The sequence below is a fragment of the Penicillium malachiteum genome (genome assembly GCF_028827825.1).
Source record: "Penicillium malachiteum strain IBT 17515 chromosome Unknown utg000004l:1.0-4883003.0:1.0-4884900.0, whole genome shotgun sequence".
Classification (NCBI taxonomy): Eukaryota; Fungi; Ascomycota; class Eurotiomycetes; order Eurotiales; family Aspergillaceae; genus Penicillium; species Penicillium malachiteum.
This window is the reverse complement of record NW_026643097.1, coordinates 718,951-734,475: the sequence shown is the minus strand read 5'-3', so window position 1 is coordinate 734,475 and position 15,525 is coordinate 718,951. Positions and strand designations below refer to the sequence as shown.

The window sequence follows — 15,525 nt, the reverse complement described above, 5'->3', positions numbered from 1 at the left end:
CCTAAAATCCATGTTATATAACGAATAGGATGATCCAGAAGGCGATTCGGACCAGTCGGAGATCTTCTCTAGAAAAAGAAACCCATGGACAATAGCCTCCCCTCTTTTTTTCCCAGGAAAGCCCGGATCCAGAAACCCAGGTGGCGAGACAGGGTGCCCGGTCAACGAGGGAAATCAATTAAACCCACCATCTCACCAATGAGAAGTGAAACAGGAGAGCACTTGAGTGATTATCAGTAAATAGACAGTGGAGGAGCGTCCTTGCGACCAGTCCAACGTAGGACATGACATCGCATCAACACATGCGCCCAGAGTCTCCTTACCTTTGACTTTGTTATTTTAGGAGTCCCGTGATTTATATGAATCTCTAGGGCTGAACATGATTGAAAGGTGGAATCTAGAACATAGAATTAATGAGAAATACGAGTGATAGAGCATATTGATCATATTGATTGAATAAGAGAGTAAAAAGGTGATCTGTTCGAATGAAGATTATGATAGATTGGGTCCAGACGGTTCATCGTTAAGCAACGTCATGTGGACGAAGTTAAAAGTCCCAGCAACGCGGTATATGCGCGCGCGGAGACCCTGGAGAACCAGAGAAACAGAGAAAGAGTTATGAATTACATAAATTACATAAATTACTCTGTAATTTACGCAACGCGGCCCAACCTCCCACTCCAAGGCTCCCAGCATTGAGGTACAACAGTTGGTTCTTACGGGAAGGACCGCCCCTAGTTGCCTTGGTACATATGGTGCCCAACGTCTATTCTTATGCATTGTGCCTTAGCCAAGTATATAAAGAACCTCGGGATTACACAAAGAAAGCCGTTAAAATTGTTCTAAACTTTGGATTCAAATGATTCCTTGCCAATATTTCTTCTATTTTTTATTTTATTTTACTAGGGTGAATATAAATTGCCTCGATCGCTTTCACTAGTTCACCGTTTTTACGTAGGAATAATGTAACAAGAAACAAAAGAAAAATAATAATAAAAAATAAACTAAAATGAAATAAAACTTAGAAAACTTAGAAAAATAAAACAAATCAAAAATAAAATCATGCCATCGAGTGTACGGAGTAATTGTAAGAAACTTGTAAGAAAATAAATATGAAAAATAATAAATAAATAAATAAATACCAATAAGAATCCACTATTCTTTAATTGGTGGGAAACGGAAATCCCCCCCATTTATATAGTGAATCTGAATGGTCATTAACTAACTCCAGTCATTTAGTCTGCCCCCGGTCCTTTAATAGTGTACTTCTTCTAATCCAAATTCATCTTAGTCTATCTTAGTCTATGATGTACCTGGTACCAAAATGGTAATTATTTACAGCACTTTGAGAAATCCCCATAGGATTTCATGGGATTTCTTCATCCCGTATTCATACACAATACAACCATTACAATCTCCTCAATAGTCGTGTCTCCGGCCCCTCTTATGCGCTGGATTCTCTTCTTTTCAAGATATACCACATTTTATTCCTAAATCATCTCTCTTTCTCCTTCATTCTACATCTCTCAAAACGTTACTCTCCGTACTCTCTTATACACAGAGTAATCAAATACTTTCTGCAAAAAAGAAAGTGGACTGATCTGCGTTTCCTAACGTGGTTTAATTTACCGTCTCCACGGCCCCGTCCCCCTCAGAGCTTCAAAAGCTGTCAGCGCGCGTCAGGGGCTTCGTTCGGTCTCCGATCGACTTGGTGCCCACAACGGGTCCTCTCCTATTCTGGTGGGAATTCCCTTTTATTGCTTCGCGCCCGGTCTTTCCAGATCGCTCTGAACCTCTCTTCCCCTCCCCTCTTATACTCCCTTTCCAACTACTCCGTCACTCCTTACTTTATATCAAATGGGAGAGAACCATTCTCCTTGCTCACCATAATCAAACTTCCCTCGAATGATGAGCATTGTCACCAATTGAATTCCTCAATCCCCCACTACTCCATCCACATCATACAGTGGGAAAAGCTCCAATTCTGAACCCCTCCCCCTCCAATAATGTGAGCAGTGATTGGGTGACCCTGATGTCACAATCGAACCGAGCTTCCTCGAAAGTGAATGCTAATTTTATACCTCCCATACAGTACATATCCTCTTCTATCTGCGGGCAGACCGGAAGAAAACCTCAACAACCATGACAGTCACATATGACTCTCCCTCCCGGGGACCAACCAACACATCAATGGCGACCTTGGAGGATCGATTTCAAGTGATCAAAGAAGTCGGTGATGGCAGCTTCGGTAGCGTGGCGGTTGCCCGTGTGCGGACCGCTGGGTCCCATATTGCGCGGCGTGGAACAATGGTACGGATCAAAAAAATGACGTAGCGATTGTTGATCGGCGAAAGACGCCCTTCTGCGTCCAGAAACACATACTAACGAATTAAAAAATATAGGTTGCCATTAAAACAATGAAGAAGACCTTCGACTCACTACAACCTTGCATGGAGTTGCGGGAAGTCATCTTTCTGCGAACTTTGCCGGTTCACCCTCATCTAGTTCCCGCTCTCGACATCTTCCTCGACCCTCTTTCCCGAAAACTACACATCTGTATGGAATACATGGACGGCAATCTGTACCAACTGATGAAGTCCCGTGATCACAAGTACTTCGAAGGCAAGCACGTCAAGAGTATCTTGTACCAGATTCTATCTGGTTTAGATCATATCCATGCGCATCACTTCTTCCACCGTGATATCAAACCCGAGAACATTCTCGTTTCCACCTCCGCTCCCAATGACTCGACCTTTAGTCGCTACTCAAACCTCGTCACTCCTCCTTCAACTCCTCCTACCTACACTGTCAAGATCGCCGACTTTGGTCTTGCCCGTGAAACACACTCCAAGCAGCCCTACACAACTTACGTATCTACTCGTTGGTACCGAGCACCCGAGGTCCTTCTGCGTGCCGGAGAGTATTCTGCCCCCGTCGATATGTGGGCAATTGGTGCGATGGCTGTGGAAATTGCTACCCTGAAACCACTGTTCCCTGGAGGAAACGAGGTTGATCAGGTTTGGCGTGTGTGTGAAATTATGGGAAGCCCTGGAAACTGGTACAGCAAGTCTGGTGCCAAAATTGGTGGTGGTGAATGGCGGGAAGGCTCAAGGTTAGCGCACAAGCTGGGTTTCACTTTCCCTAAGATGGCACCGCATGCGATGGACACAGTTCTTCAGCAGCCTCAGTGGCCTGCGGCTCTCGCTGAGTTTGTCACTTGGTGTTTGATGTGGGACCCCAAGAATCGCCCAACCTCGACTCAAGCTTTGAACCACGAATACTTTGTTGATGCCATGGATCCTCTGCGCCCCAAATCTTCGACCTCGTCAAGACTGCTTGGTCGCAAGCAATCAGAGCGCAGCTTCAAGTCCCCTACCCTTACCCCCAGCGATTCTCCAACTCTCTCTACCAAGCCCTCATGGTTCCGTCGCTCATTGATTGGACGTTCCGAAAGTCCTGTCCCCTCTGAGATCGATAGCCCTGTGAGACCTCCTGTTGTCTCATACACTACCGTCCCTGAAATCCAGCCTGTGAAGCCCCGTCCTGCAAACAACAAGCGGGCTACTTGGGCTAACGGTGCTCCGATGCCTATTCTTCCGTCCATTCGCCCTGTTTCCCCTCTTTCAGCTTCAGTGACCGCTCAAGCCAATGCTACAGTGAGTCACAGTGAGTCACTCAAGTCGGCTGAAAGCGAGGCCAGCAAGGCCAGCAAGAAGATCGGTCGTCAGCTGTCTGTCAACTCCAATGGCAATCACTACTCTGACGTGCACCGTCAGGAAGCTGAGAAAATGCTGAATGCCTCGGGTAGCCTCACACCGACTACTAAGGAAAGCTTCTTCTCTCACCTGCGTAAGCGTGCTCGCAGACTTTCGGGCCGTAATCAGGCAGCACCCGCCGATGATGTCGAAGCCAATGCTGGTTGCAACCCCTGGTCTAACCGTTCCTCTATGGCTTTCGATGGTGCTAGCATCACCGATTCCAAGGGTAACTCTGATTTGACTGAACTTGACAAGGCTCTTCAAAGCGTCAAGTACTCATTGGACTCCTCAACTCTCGGCAATGTTCCCGTGCAGCTGAACTCGGATGGCAACATCACTAAGCGTCAGTCCATGCCCCAGGCTACCAGCACCAACCCTGGTCCTATCTCGAGCAGGACACGCCGTGCATTGCAAATGACAAGTCACCCTGTCCATCGCTACGAGACACCAGAAGAGGAGGATGAGCTGTTGGATGAGGTTTTGCACTCAGCCAGCAAGGCTGCTAGGCGGTTAGCTCAGACTCAATCTCGTGCTCTACCAAGTCCTTATCCCACTCCGTCGCCCACAGCGGCCAACCGTGACAGCTACTTCGATACCCCTGTCAAGCAGGGCATCTCCAAGGCTGACCCTGTGAACTCGAATCGCCAATGGCCGACTCCCCCTTACGAGGAATCTGAGTGGAGTAGCAAGGCATCTTCTCACTACGTCCCATCGGGGTCCAACTTCATCTAAGTGATGAATATCTTTTCTGCCATGATGACGGTCTTGAAAAACTCCTATTCTCTCCATTTGTTATCGGTTAAAGACAGCTTTCCAAAAGAAGTCTGGCGAAACCGCATAAAAGCGGCATAGCCTGAGTTCGGCGTATGGTTTCGGTCTCTTTTCTTTTACAAGGTGTGGTCGTTCTGGCTATCGTTTGAACGCAAAAGCATGGAGTTCATATGCTTTGCGGAGTGTTTTTCTTTTCTTATCTTTCTTTTCACCATTTACATCTTCATACCCTTACAGGCCTATTTGATAGATGGATTTGGCCTTGCACCCTGTTATTTTTTCTCTCGGATATCCCTGGAGTCATTTTTCACATCTTGTTTGGAATATTTCTACAGAGGGCGTTTGCACATACTTTTTACCCATTTTTCTGTTTCATTGATACCACGCGCCAGCCGCCTCTACCATTCTCTACCTCATCCATCATTTGCATCCTACTCCGATCATCTTTCCATGAACCCGGTGTCTCAAATTTCTTTTGTCTATATACTCTTGTCTCTTGTACATTGCCTGGCTACTGCCATCTCACCCTGCCGATCATTTTCCCTGCACCGTTTCACTCACTCATCTACATCTACGATCTTCCTGATCCCCTCTGGATTTTTGCCAGCCACTTGTTCACTCTTTCATGTACTATTTATTACCCTATCTGACTGGCTGGCTTCAGTCCTCTATCATATTGTAATATAGACTCTTATGGCTCTTGCCAATCATATACTTCACATACATAATACTGATCTTTCACCACAATTTTCTCTTCAAGTACGTAGTTCATTATAGAATAGAGTACAAGTTTTAACTAGACTGGAACCATATATGATTGTCAATGATTTGCGCACAGAATTACTAAGTTCAACTACAAGGTCATCATCCCTACTCTGCCCAGTTGGTTAGATATACGGAGTAGTTTCGGTCTGATAGTATCGGCCCGACTATGATCCGGCATCAATTAGAATTTCCCGATTAAGCATGCTCTTTCTTAATCTTTTTTAACCTTGTGCAATTGACATCCAAGTAGCCCCAGTTCTTGAGGACTGACTTGAGATTTATGAGAATTTGATATTCTTGCAGCTATCACCCAAGCGAAAAGCAAATTCCCCGCACCACCTGACAGGAAACCACGCCTGCAGAACCTGCGGACATCAAGCTCGATAAGAGATCTCCGAGGCTCATTCGCAAAACAACTTTTTCACATTCTTCCCTCTCAGCGATACACAAAAACAAAGAATCAAGACTAGGAATCAGTCTCAAAAACAAAAAATCAATATGTCGTCTCAACGCCAGGCTTCATCAGCCGCTCAAGTCCCCCACCTCTCCCCCGCCGAACTCTCCTACCTCTACACTTCTCTCGCCCTTCCCCAGAGCCCCATCCGACCTGACGGCCGCTCTCCAACTCAGTTCCGTCCTCTATCTGCTGAATCTAACATCTTACCCGGTACAAATGGAAGTGCGCGCATTGGCTTCGCAGATGGAACGCAGGCTATCGTCGGTGTGAAAGCAGAGGTTGAGAGGACTGTTCTTATTTCTGATACTTTGGATGTGGATCAAGATGCTGAGACCGGCGAAGGTGAGGGGGAGTCTGCGTCCGCTGCGACTGGTGGACACGGATCATGGGTGCAGATGTCCATTGAGATTCCTGGGTTCCGAGACGATGATGCGCTGCCGGTTTTCCTGGCGGAGATGTTGAGGGAGAGTCTTGTTGGGTCCGTTGGTGGAAATGATGGGGATAATGGAGAGAGGCATATGGCTGGAGGATTGAAGGGGAGATTGGTTATCAATAAGCGCTGGCACTGGAGGTTGTACATTGATGTAAGTTGGAAGCCAAACCCCAGGTTCATTTATACTAGGAACGAGTGTACTAACTTTGCCTGTACTAGGTTCTTCTACTTTCTCAGCCTCTGTCATACCCACTTCCTCTCCTCTCTCTTACGACACATCTCGCTCTTCTCTCTACCAAGCTTCCGAAATTGAAGTCTACAGGCGAGGAGGACCCCTTCTTCGATGATGACTGGGCTGCTGCGGAGTATCTGTACCCGCGTACTTCTACAATCAACTCTAACCCATCACAACAAGTCCGCCCTCCAATCACATTGCTTGTGATCTCTGTTGGCGAGAACGTGATCTTCGATCCCAGCCGTGAAGAGATCGCCGTTGCTGATGCCGTACTCGCTATCTCGTTTACACGCAACAGTGACTCCGGTACAGCCGCAGATGAGCCATTGAAGTTACTGTCTATGCGAACAATTGATCCCCCATCCAGACTTACGCAGCGCGGAATAGCCAACTCCGAGACCGAGAATGGAAATGGTCCGGATTCGGCTGCTGCTGCTGAAGAGGATACTCCTGGTGTCTGGCGCCCTCGACGTGGTGGAATCAAGCGTAGTGTGCTTGCGGAGATGATGAAGACTTCCTTGAAGAAGGGCGGTGTTGGTGAGGAGGTTCTTGCTGGATTAGAGGGCGTGGAGGTCGAATAATCTGGCTTATGTTTTTCAGTCTCTAACGATGTTGTACTATGTTGGAGCTTCTGCATTTATACCACTTCAAAATTAATCCCGCGATTCATGATTCATGATTGATCAATTACATGCATTCTAAAGGAAACAGAACCCCATGAGAAGAGAAAGTAAATATAGTGTACAGTTTATACAAGGTCATATCAACCACTCATCCTTGAACAAATGACCATATCAATCCAATCGTACAGTACACGCCCAATGCATACATTGAATCAAGTAGGTTGGATCTACCAAATGCCAAACCACTTCTTAACAGGCTTCACATTGCCCTCAAAGTCCACATAAGCATCACTCTTACCCTGCGAGGGAGCAGTCGAGGCCTCAACAGCAATAGGACTCTGATCATCCACGGTCTCTGTCTCAGGAGCCTCCTCCAATCCATGCGCAATACGGTATTGTTTACGCTTCTCCGCATCCTCGATACGTCGGTGACGCTGTTCGCGGACACGCATGGACTCGTGTTGAACGTGCATACGGTAGACGGACATTGCTTGAGAGATTGTCTCGAAAGGTGCGGTGAGAAGACCAGACCAAGATGGTAGGAGGTGTGCAAAGGGAGAGGATGCTTTGAAGTTTGTGGTGAAGGTGAAAGTAGCGAGAGTTGTGAGGATACTCTATAGGGATTGGTTAGCAGGGAACAGGAGATATAAAATTCCAGGATCCGATCCGATCCGATCCTAGCATCAATCTTTAGGTTGATGAATTGTTCACTCACCATAGCAATCCAGATATGAATCCATCGACTAGTCAAAAACTTAAACATCACTGTTCCCTCCGGCGGGAACATATTCGGATACTGCTTCTTATTCTGCGCATCGCGCTCCGCAGATGTCAATCGCGGTCCATAGTTCACTGGTTGACCCGATGGAGTCCGGACAACGGGGTTGACAATACGCTGTGGGTGAGATGGGGGTCTGAATTTATCGGGCTTCGCGAGGATGCGACTCTTGTCTGTTTCGGGCTTGCGGTTTCGTGCGGAGAGACTGCGGGTTGTGCTGAGGGTGCGGGCTTGTTGGGTGCGGATTGTGCGGAGAGTTTGAGTTGTAGGGAGTCCTCTTGGGAGGAGGAATGGTGGGATTGAGGGTGGCATGGTTGATTCCCGGGTGTATATGGGAATATGTACTCTGTTCTCTGTCTAGAGGGAGTTCAAGAGGATGTTTTTTTTTCTGCCCTTGGATAATGGGTCGGGTGGACTCGGGAGCCAATGGGAGGGAAGTATTTTGACTTCTCCTTAGAGCTGCTTAATCACGCCACAATATATCCATGTGCTCAGCTTCAAGACCTATGAAGATATTTTGTTTGTGAATTTGCTCTGTGTGATAACATAATAGCCTAAATCCTCCATATTCAAGGGTCAAGATTGTTCTTGTGCATTTCTGCTTCCGCGAAGATAGCCCCTCTGGGTACCTTGGCCGAGGTTTCTAGATTGTCTTCAACAATACTCTTTGGGGAACATACTCTAGTTATAATCAAAGAAGAATAATAAAAGAACTTTGGAAGTGTTTGAGATCAAAGGCTGTGTTATTTCCAAGGTTTGAACCACCACGTGATTATCGTTACTCAAATCGGCTTCTTTCTTGTCTTCCATTCCTTCCCATGTTGGCTACCCAGAAGCATGTAGTGCTTCTATCTCCAATATTGGAAGATACGTCGCTTCGAACGAATTAACAAGTTCAGTTAAGCCTTTTGAAGATCATCGTACGGCAGGATATCATTCAGTTCATCTCGAGGATACTTTCCACCTGAGATACCAAGGTTGTTGTGAAGTGGGCATTCGGCCAGTTTTCTACAGTCCGGCTTGCCAAACATACGAGGTACTCTTTGTTTGGCTTTTTACTAGACCTCCCACTGCCCAGTATCAAGCTGACACTTTCTCCTGGCATAGACTTCAAGAATACGTTGCGTTGAGGATTCCCAAAGCGGATGTCTCGAGTAATAGTCGAGAGCTTTCTATTCTCCGTCACCTCGAGTCATAGATACCACTTGGGTCATCCAGCAGAAAATCATGTTCTCCAGCTACCCCATCATTTTGAACACCGATATCCTAATGGCTTACACCTTTGTCTTGTGTTTCCAGTCATGATATCAGATGGTGAAGTAATGCTTGTTCGTGAGAAGCCACGGCACATGGTCTACGTTCAGGAAGTTTCGAAGCAATTACTCCAAGGACTGAACTTCATTCATGGATAGGGAATAGTCCACAGAGGTGCATATCTTGAGTACAAGAGCCCATCAATATACTATTCACGTGAACTCGGTTTCACCAAGCGAAATATTGACAGAGCCTGGATTCAATTACTTTCGCTGGTTCTCAGGAGTTGAACTTACTAACAGTGCACGGCAGTATCTGGTCAGCTTGCAGCGTCCCCGCCGAGTCCTGGATGATGCAGAATTCTCAACGCTTATAGTTAAGATTGGTGATCCGGTGGAGATTTGACCCCTAGCTCCACGATGAGGATTATTTGTTGCTAACTAATACATGCTAGCTATGTCAAACACACATGATGTCTTCCTTCCTGCAACTTCGGTAACTTTAAGTGCATCTGAGTGACTTCTGCACTGGCAGCATGTGTGGCACGAAAATATTGATATATGGGCTGTAGGGGGGATGGCGTTCAAAAATTTGCCATGTAGATTGGCGAGAGAGTATTGAGTGATTTTGGACAGGAAATTACCGATAAGTTTGCAGATTTCTTTTGGCTAATGTTGCAGGAGCATGCGGGGATCGGAAATCGGTCGCTGAGCTTCTTAATCACTCATTTTTGGCTGAACTAACATAACACGAAACACCGATCAGGAAATCGACATCGAATTCCACATGTTGTGCATTTCCAAGGCTTATACATTGGCAATTATTAGGGTGTTTATCTGACAACGCGCAATGTTATGCATCAATGCCCAAATGAGGCTCTTCCGAGTCCAGCACATGATCCTGAATCCCCGCACATGCAGGTCTCTGTGCCTCTGATGATTTCCACATTCCTGTCTTCCCTTGACTCTTTGAATCTGTACTTTCACAATTCAAAGATCTAGACAAGAAATACTCATACTTTTCAAGGGGAGTAAGAACTATACCACAAGAATGGCGCCAACGCCTACATACATCTGTTGCCAATGCCGAGAGGGCCCCCATAATGTTCAATCCCAATGTCCATGTTCGCACAGACCATGTGGCGATTGCACATATGTGGTAAGGATCTATCTGCAATAGGAATTGTGGTGTTAATTACATTAATATCCCGAGATAGAAAGGTGATGGTTCGTCTACCTCTCAAGAAAAGACTACGAGTCGATCGGTTTCGCCTCTTCATTCCTCCGAGTCCCATCGCGCTGAAAATACAGACTTACGTATCCTCCACCGCTCGGCAGCTTTTAAACATGCTGAATGGCAAATAAAAGACATAATGGGAAAATCTGGATCTGAACTATCCTCTGGTGTCTACACTGTCATATTTTCCCTCCCTGACGACTTCCTGGACCGCATGATGGCCCAAGTCCCTGACTTTCAGGATATTGCTAAGTTTCTAGTTCTGAGTGGCATTGTGGAGAAAGCCTATGCTACAACATGCTATGATTATGTCAATCAGTTTGGGGGGAGAGGAGGTTGGCAGTTCATTGAGCATCTAATCGTAGCATTGAAACATGGTGGTAAGAATCTCCCATGTGACGTTCCACTGATGAATCTATTCCTTCCCTTACCGGCATATAGAACACTACTGGGAATTGGATGCCCTTGATGAGCCAGGGCTGAGATACAAGGCATATTGCAAAATTATAGATGGATGACGCTGTAAGATCATGATTTCAGGCAGTCAAGCACAGGTCATCAACTTTGCAGCGTTGGTATCTTGGATGACGGCCTGTCTCCATCAGAAAATTGAGGAAACAGGGTTAAATCAGCCGGAAAATTCTTATGTGACCATACGTCAATCGACCTCTCAAGACGATGAACTGTTGTCTCCTACTATCAATTTTCTAGAATTCCCGGTTGCGCATTTGCGCCGCTGTGAAATTCGATTCGGGAGCGTGTCCGTTTTGCCTTCCATGATACTAGGTGCTTGCTGGCTTTCCCTTTTCCAGAACTGCTTGATAGCGGAATCGTTTCCGGTGCCAGGGCGAGGGGAGGAAATCGGAGTGGAAATTCAATTTGACATCATGGTCACCCTCGCAAGGGTCTCATACTTTCTCGAATTGCCGTCCAGAAGGGTGCTGAAAGGATATTCGACAATGCTAATCCCCACCCCTGGGACAACAAATGATACAATTCAGTGGCATTTTATACAATCCGATTTGCAAGATCTTTACTTGCCAACGGATTGTATCCCAGAGAATCTTGAGATACTCGACCTTGAAATCGACGATCTCAGGAAGCGCAGATCTTTCGTGGGGTACTGCAATCGCGCCCATGTCACAACAGGAACAAAGGACTCTCGCTATGAGTTTTTTCAGCTGTCTTATGCGGAACAGGACTCCTCATCTTTGCGAATAGGACGCGAAATCTCCTCGACAATGGGTACTGGAGGAATGGGAATATTTGGTGCTGGACTTGCAGCCAAGATAATCATCGCAAAGGGACTATTCGCAACAGTGCAGGCGAAAGAGACTTGACTGGAGGATAGACTACTGAACTCCAAAGATAGTCCAGCTTTGCTGTATGATGTAGGCAAAAAGACTGGATTCATTGTGCCCAAGTTGAATGTTTTCCTTCAGATCCTTCATATCTGGGCCTTCAGACAGGCAGACAGAGATGAGCTCCTCTCAAGGATTCCTTTCCTTCCTGAGACCACTGCAGGAGGCGAAGAGGCTTTGCAAGCAGTGATGTCCAATAAGCAACTTCTGCTTAGAGAGGGCTATGCTGATGAGAAGCCTCTATACTTCATGTCCAAACTGAAAGAGATCTTTCTCTCTCTGGAGAAGAGAAAGGAACAAAGAAGGATATTCAACGAATCCTATATTCGAATGGGAGCCTTGGGTCTGCGAGGCTGGGAGTTGGTTGATATCGCTGCTTGCAGACCATCATGGGAGAAGGGCATTCGTTTGCCTTTGTTGCCCCTAGGTCATCATCTATCAGATTCATGTTACAGGATTATTCGTGAGAACCCTGACATGATTGTTCTATTCTCAAAAGGTATGGCGGATGCCATCAAGCCCTTCCAGGAACAAGTATGCGGAGCATGGGATCCTCTTCCTCCAGATCAGTATCTAATTCTGGCAAGTCTGAAATGCCTGAAAACTTTATCAAGAAGAAATGGAGGCTCCAAGAACCAGTTGAAGTTAACGAAAAGCTGTTCATGTCCAGACCAACCACTATAGATACATTTGAGGCGTGTCAAAAGGGTCAAAGTACAGAGTGCAGTCATGTCTACTCTATGTCAAAAACCCCAGACGAGTCGCTTTGCTTGGATGAAGACGGCGCAGTTATTCTGGGAGAGCCTAAATTAAGTCGAAAGATAACTGGAGGTACTGGGCGTCAAGTAACCTCCTATTGTCTAGATGAATCATAGCCAGTGATACTTTGTTCTCTGTTCTTCGTCTTTCGCAATTGCCTTCAAGTTTTTCACGTTCACTTTCAGCGAGCACTGTTTTGTATCATGTACTCTACTTTATAGTGAACACCAGTTGGCTGGTACTTCCGGATCATTTCCCTCCCCTTCTTGTTCACGTGCATTGATCGCCCCGGTCTTTTCCATGGTTATTCTCGAATCCTTGCAGGTACGAAGTGCTCCTACATGCGAGTACATAATGCACTGTTAAGAGAATTCTCGGCCCGGACCTGCAGCTCGGTTCAACTGTGCCGAGTAAAAGTCAACATGAGTTTCGAAATACTGCGGTATGGTTTTTCGTGTCTCGGACCTCGGAATGAAAGATTGACAAGCAATACATGCCGGTTTCTACAAACTATGAAGCCAATTCATAACCTCTATTTTTGCGGTCTAATATCACGCTGGCACTACGTGTCTCCGGTCCACCGAGAGTGTATTCACTCGACTCCATTGACTGCCGACCACAAACCCACAGTACCCACGTTCATTTTCTGCCTCAGGATCCACAGAGACCGGGCCAAGTTCGGTATTGTGGAGCGTGGACGAATGATAGCGGGCGCATTTCGAAGCCCCAGTGGACCGGGGGAGAAACTTGGCCCCAATTCTCAAGGGGGAAGAGAATCCCCAACAAGGGCACCAACAAAGGAGATAGATTCAACGGGGAGAAACCTGATCAATAGGCTAATATGTACTGAGTAGGATGAGTATGCATGAGAACAGGTATATTTTCTTGGTCATCAAGAGCCTCTTCTAAGCCGGTCGCATTTCGGGCTGATGATGGATGATGAGATCATGGGAGTTCGAACAAGTGGCGTCCTCTATTTAGCCACCACCATATTCAATGGCAGATTGGGGATAGAGTATAGAATAAAACAATGATATTCTATGATTTTGTCAGTTTAATTTTATCCTTGCTCACGCATCAAACATGGAAATTCAAGAAACAAATGACAGTCTCACCGAGATTTATCCCGGTTGCGCCCGTTCGCAATGAATTAGCCGAAAGTTGATTGGCGGAGAGACTGGATCACGGGAGCCGACGGGGGTTCCAGGTACAAAAACGCGGGAAAATCTTGACTTTGCCAATTCTCTCCATCTTTTTTCTCTGTACAGCTTATACCCCCTTATCCTCTTCTTTTAATCCTCATACATTCAAAATGGGCAAGGAAGCTTCTTTCGCTCCCGGTAAGCTTAATTCTTATTCTCTTTTGGAATCGGTTCTATGGGGAAGGTAGAGAGTGTGAGAGAAAAAAAAGTTGGTCATGCGCGACAGAGAAGGAAGGAGATCAAGAGAGAACAGCAAACAGCAAACACATGGACAAGAGATCGGATGAAAGTACTGCAATCACTACCTAGCCTCGCCATTGCCCAAGTTAGGCACGCGTCGCAATTGCAACACCGTCACTTCTCACCTCGACCACTCAACCATGAAAACAACCATACCCTCTCTTCAAACCTTCATCTTCGCTGCAATCAAACCAACATTGGAACGAACAATCCTTTCGCACTCTCAAATCCCCCCTCAGAACCGATTCCAAACGCTTTATCCTTAGGGACCTTCTCATCATGAGCTGGACTGCTTGGGAGATGGCCTGGCATTACGAGCTGGCTCTTCTTATGCATGGTCCTGATGAAAATGAGAAAGCTATCGAAGCTTCAAAGACCAAGACTAACATGACTCTTTCTCTAGGTGACTCCGCCAAGGGTGCCAAGCTTTTCCAGACTCGCTGCGCTCAGTGCCACACCGTCGAGGCTGACGGTGCCAACAAGGTCGGCCCCAAGCTTAACGGTCTGTTCGGCCGTAAGTCCGGTGAGGTCGATGGTTACTCCTACACCGATGCCAACAAGCAGGCTGGTGTCCACTGGAACGAGGAGTCTCTGGTAAGTTGAAGCCCCTAAGTATCGTATGATATTTCGCAGATACTAATCGGTTATCGCGCTATAGTTCAAGTACCTCGAGAACCCCAAGAAGTTCATCCCCGGTACCAAGATGGCCTTCGGTGGTCTCAAGAAGGCTAAGGAGCGCAACGACCTCATCACGTACGTTTTCACCCTCATAATATTACATGCGCCATATCGAATATCAGACTAACGAGTTTCTCCCATACAGCTACCTCAAGGAGTCTACCGCTTAAATGACATGACATGTTTTTTCTACTGTTCCAACACGGCCTTTGATTTCGTTCTCCTTCACACCCTGTCTCTTGGAGTCATAGACGTCTGGGATTGGTTTATTTTTTTGGCGCCGTGGGCTGATTTCCGGGCATCCGAGGGACGGGGCATGTAATATTATCACAAATTCTCATGGTTGACCCGCAATAGATTTGGATTTAACTCTCTTCTCTTTATTGAATATGTGTTTCTTTCATGATAAGCTATAACTTTTTTTCTTCTTCTTCTGCAGGTACGATCATCACCAAGGTGAGACTAGGGGAGAACCTGGATGGAAGGGGGTGGCCAATACAATAGTATGCAAAGTGGATCTCAAATGTGATACATGTCAATTTCCAGGTCATGCGGACCTTGAGCCACCTTGAGAGCAATACAGAGTACATACAATGATCGACCTCATTTTTATGACGATGATTGTATCTGAGATGGTAATATATTGTTTCAGAATGATCGATGAGGAGAATCGATTGGGCGGCAATGGGCGGTCAGGCACGAGTCCAAGTACCTCGAAGGTTCTTTTGTCTATCAACATACCATCTGACATACATCTCATCTCAATCAGGTACTTACTCGATACTTACCAGGGGGGGTCCAACTTACTTATGATACCAAATGATCGACCGAGTGTCTTGTTACTGACTCGGATTGGCCCAGCCTCCCCCCCTTGTAAAGAGGAGTTCACTTCTTTATCCCACATTATTGCTCGAGGCGCAACTTGAGGAAAAGAAAGCTTTATCTTATGATCTCCTGAACACTTCGAAGTCCTGT

At 46.3% G+C, this 15,525-nt stretch overlaps 7 protein-coding genes across 7 annotated transcripts; 6 read left to right on the top strand and 1 right to left on the bottom strand.

The window, feature by feature from the left end:
• Positions 1 to 2,142: 2,142 nt before the first annotated feature.
• On the top strand, positions 2,143 to 4,490 carry N7483_008440 (serine/threonine-protein kinase; the record flags this gene model as incomplete). Its single annotated transcript, XM_057091867.1, has 2 exons — positions 2,143 to 2,310; positions 2,403 to 4,490. The coding sequence occupies 2 exons, from the start codon at positions 2,143 to 2,145 to the stop codon at positions 4,488 to 4,490; spliced, it is 2,256 nt and encodes a 751-aa protein (XP_056943041.1).
• A 1,302-nt stretch (positions 4,491 to 5,792) lies between these two features.
• On the top strand, positions 5,793 to 7,000 carry N7483_008439 (exosome non-catalytic core subunit RRP42; the record flags this gene model as incomplete). The annotated part of the gene is made up of 2 exons (XM_057091866.1): positions 5,793 to 6,335; positions 6,404 to 7,000. 2 exons carry the CDS (start codon positions 5,793 to 5,795, stop codon positions 6,998 to 7,000), a joined length of 1,140 nt encoding a protein of 379 aa, XP_056943040.1.
• Positions 7,001 to 7,269: 269 nt separating this feature from the next.
• On the bottom strand, positions 7,270 to 8,132 carry N7483_008438 (uncharacterized protein; the record flags this gene model as incomplete). The annotated part of the gene is made up of 2 exons (XM_057091865.1): positions 7,270 to 7,656; positions 7,758 to 8,132. 2 exons carry the CDS (start codon positions 8,130 to 8,132, stop codon positions 7,270 to 7,272), a joined length of 762 nt encoding a protein of 253 aa, XP_056943039.1.
• Positions 8,133 to 9,521: 1,389 nt separating this feature from the next.
• N7483_008437 (uncharacterized protein) lies at positions 9,522 to 9,817 on the top strand (the record flags this gene model as incomplete). Its single annotated transcript, XM_057091864.1, has 2 exons — positions 9,522 to 9,569; positions 9,677 to 9,817. 2 exons carry the CDS (start codon positions 9,522 to 9,524, stop codon positions 9,815 to 9,817), a joined length of 189 nt encoding a protein of 62 aa, XP_056943038.1.
• Positions 9,818 to 10,446: 629 nt separating this feature from the next.
• Positions 10,447 to 10,828, top strand: N7483_008436 (uncharacterized protein; the record flags this gene model as incomplete). Its single annotated transcript, XM_057091863.1, has 2 exons — positions 10,447 to 10,690; positions 10,752 to 10,828. 2 exons carry the CDS (start codon positions 10,447 to 10,449, stop codon positions 10,826 to 10,828), a joined length of 321 nt encoding a protein of 106 aa, XP_056943037.1.
• A 441-nt stretch (positions 10,829 to 11,269) lies between these two features.
• On the top strand, positions 11,270 to 11,650 carry N7483_008435 (uncharacterized protein; the record flags this gene model as incomplete). Its single annotated transcript, XM_057091862.1, has 1 exon — positions 11,270 to 11,650. One exon carries the CDS (start codon positions 11,270 to 11,272, stop codon positions 11,648 to 11,650), a length of 381 nt encoding a protein of 126 aa, XP_056943036.1.
• Positions 11,651 to 14,151: 2,501 nt separating this feature from the next.
• Positions 14,152 to 14,720, top strand: N7483_008434 (cytochrome c-like domain-containing protein; the record flags this gene model as incomplete). The annotated part of the gene is made up of 3 exons (XM_057091861.1): positions 14,152 to 14,466; positions 14,531 to 14,625; positions 14,696 to 14,720. 3 exons carry the CDS (start codon positions 14,152 to 14,154, stop codon positions 14,718 to 14,720), a joined length of 435 nt encoding a protein of 144 aa, XP_056943035.1.
• Positions 14,721 to 15,525: the final 805 nt, after the last annotated feature.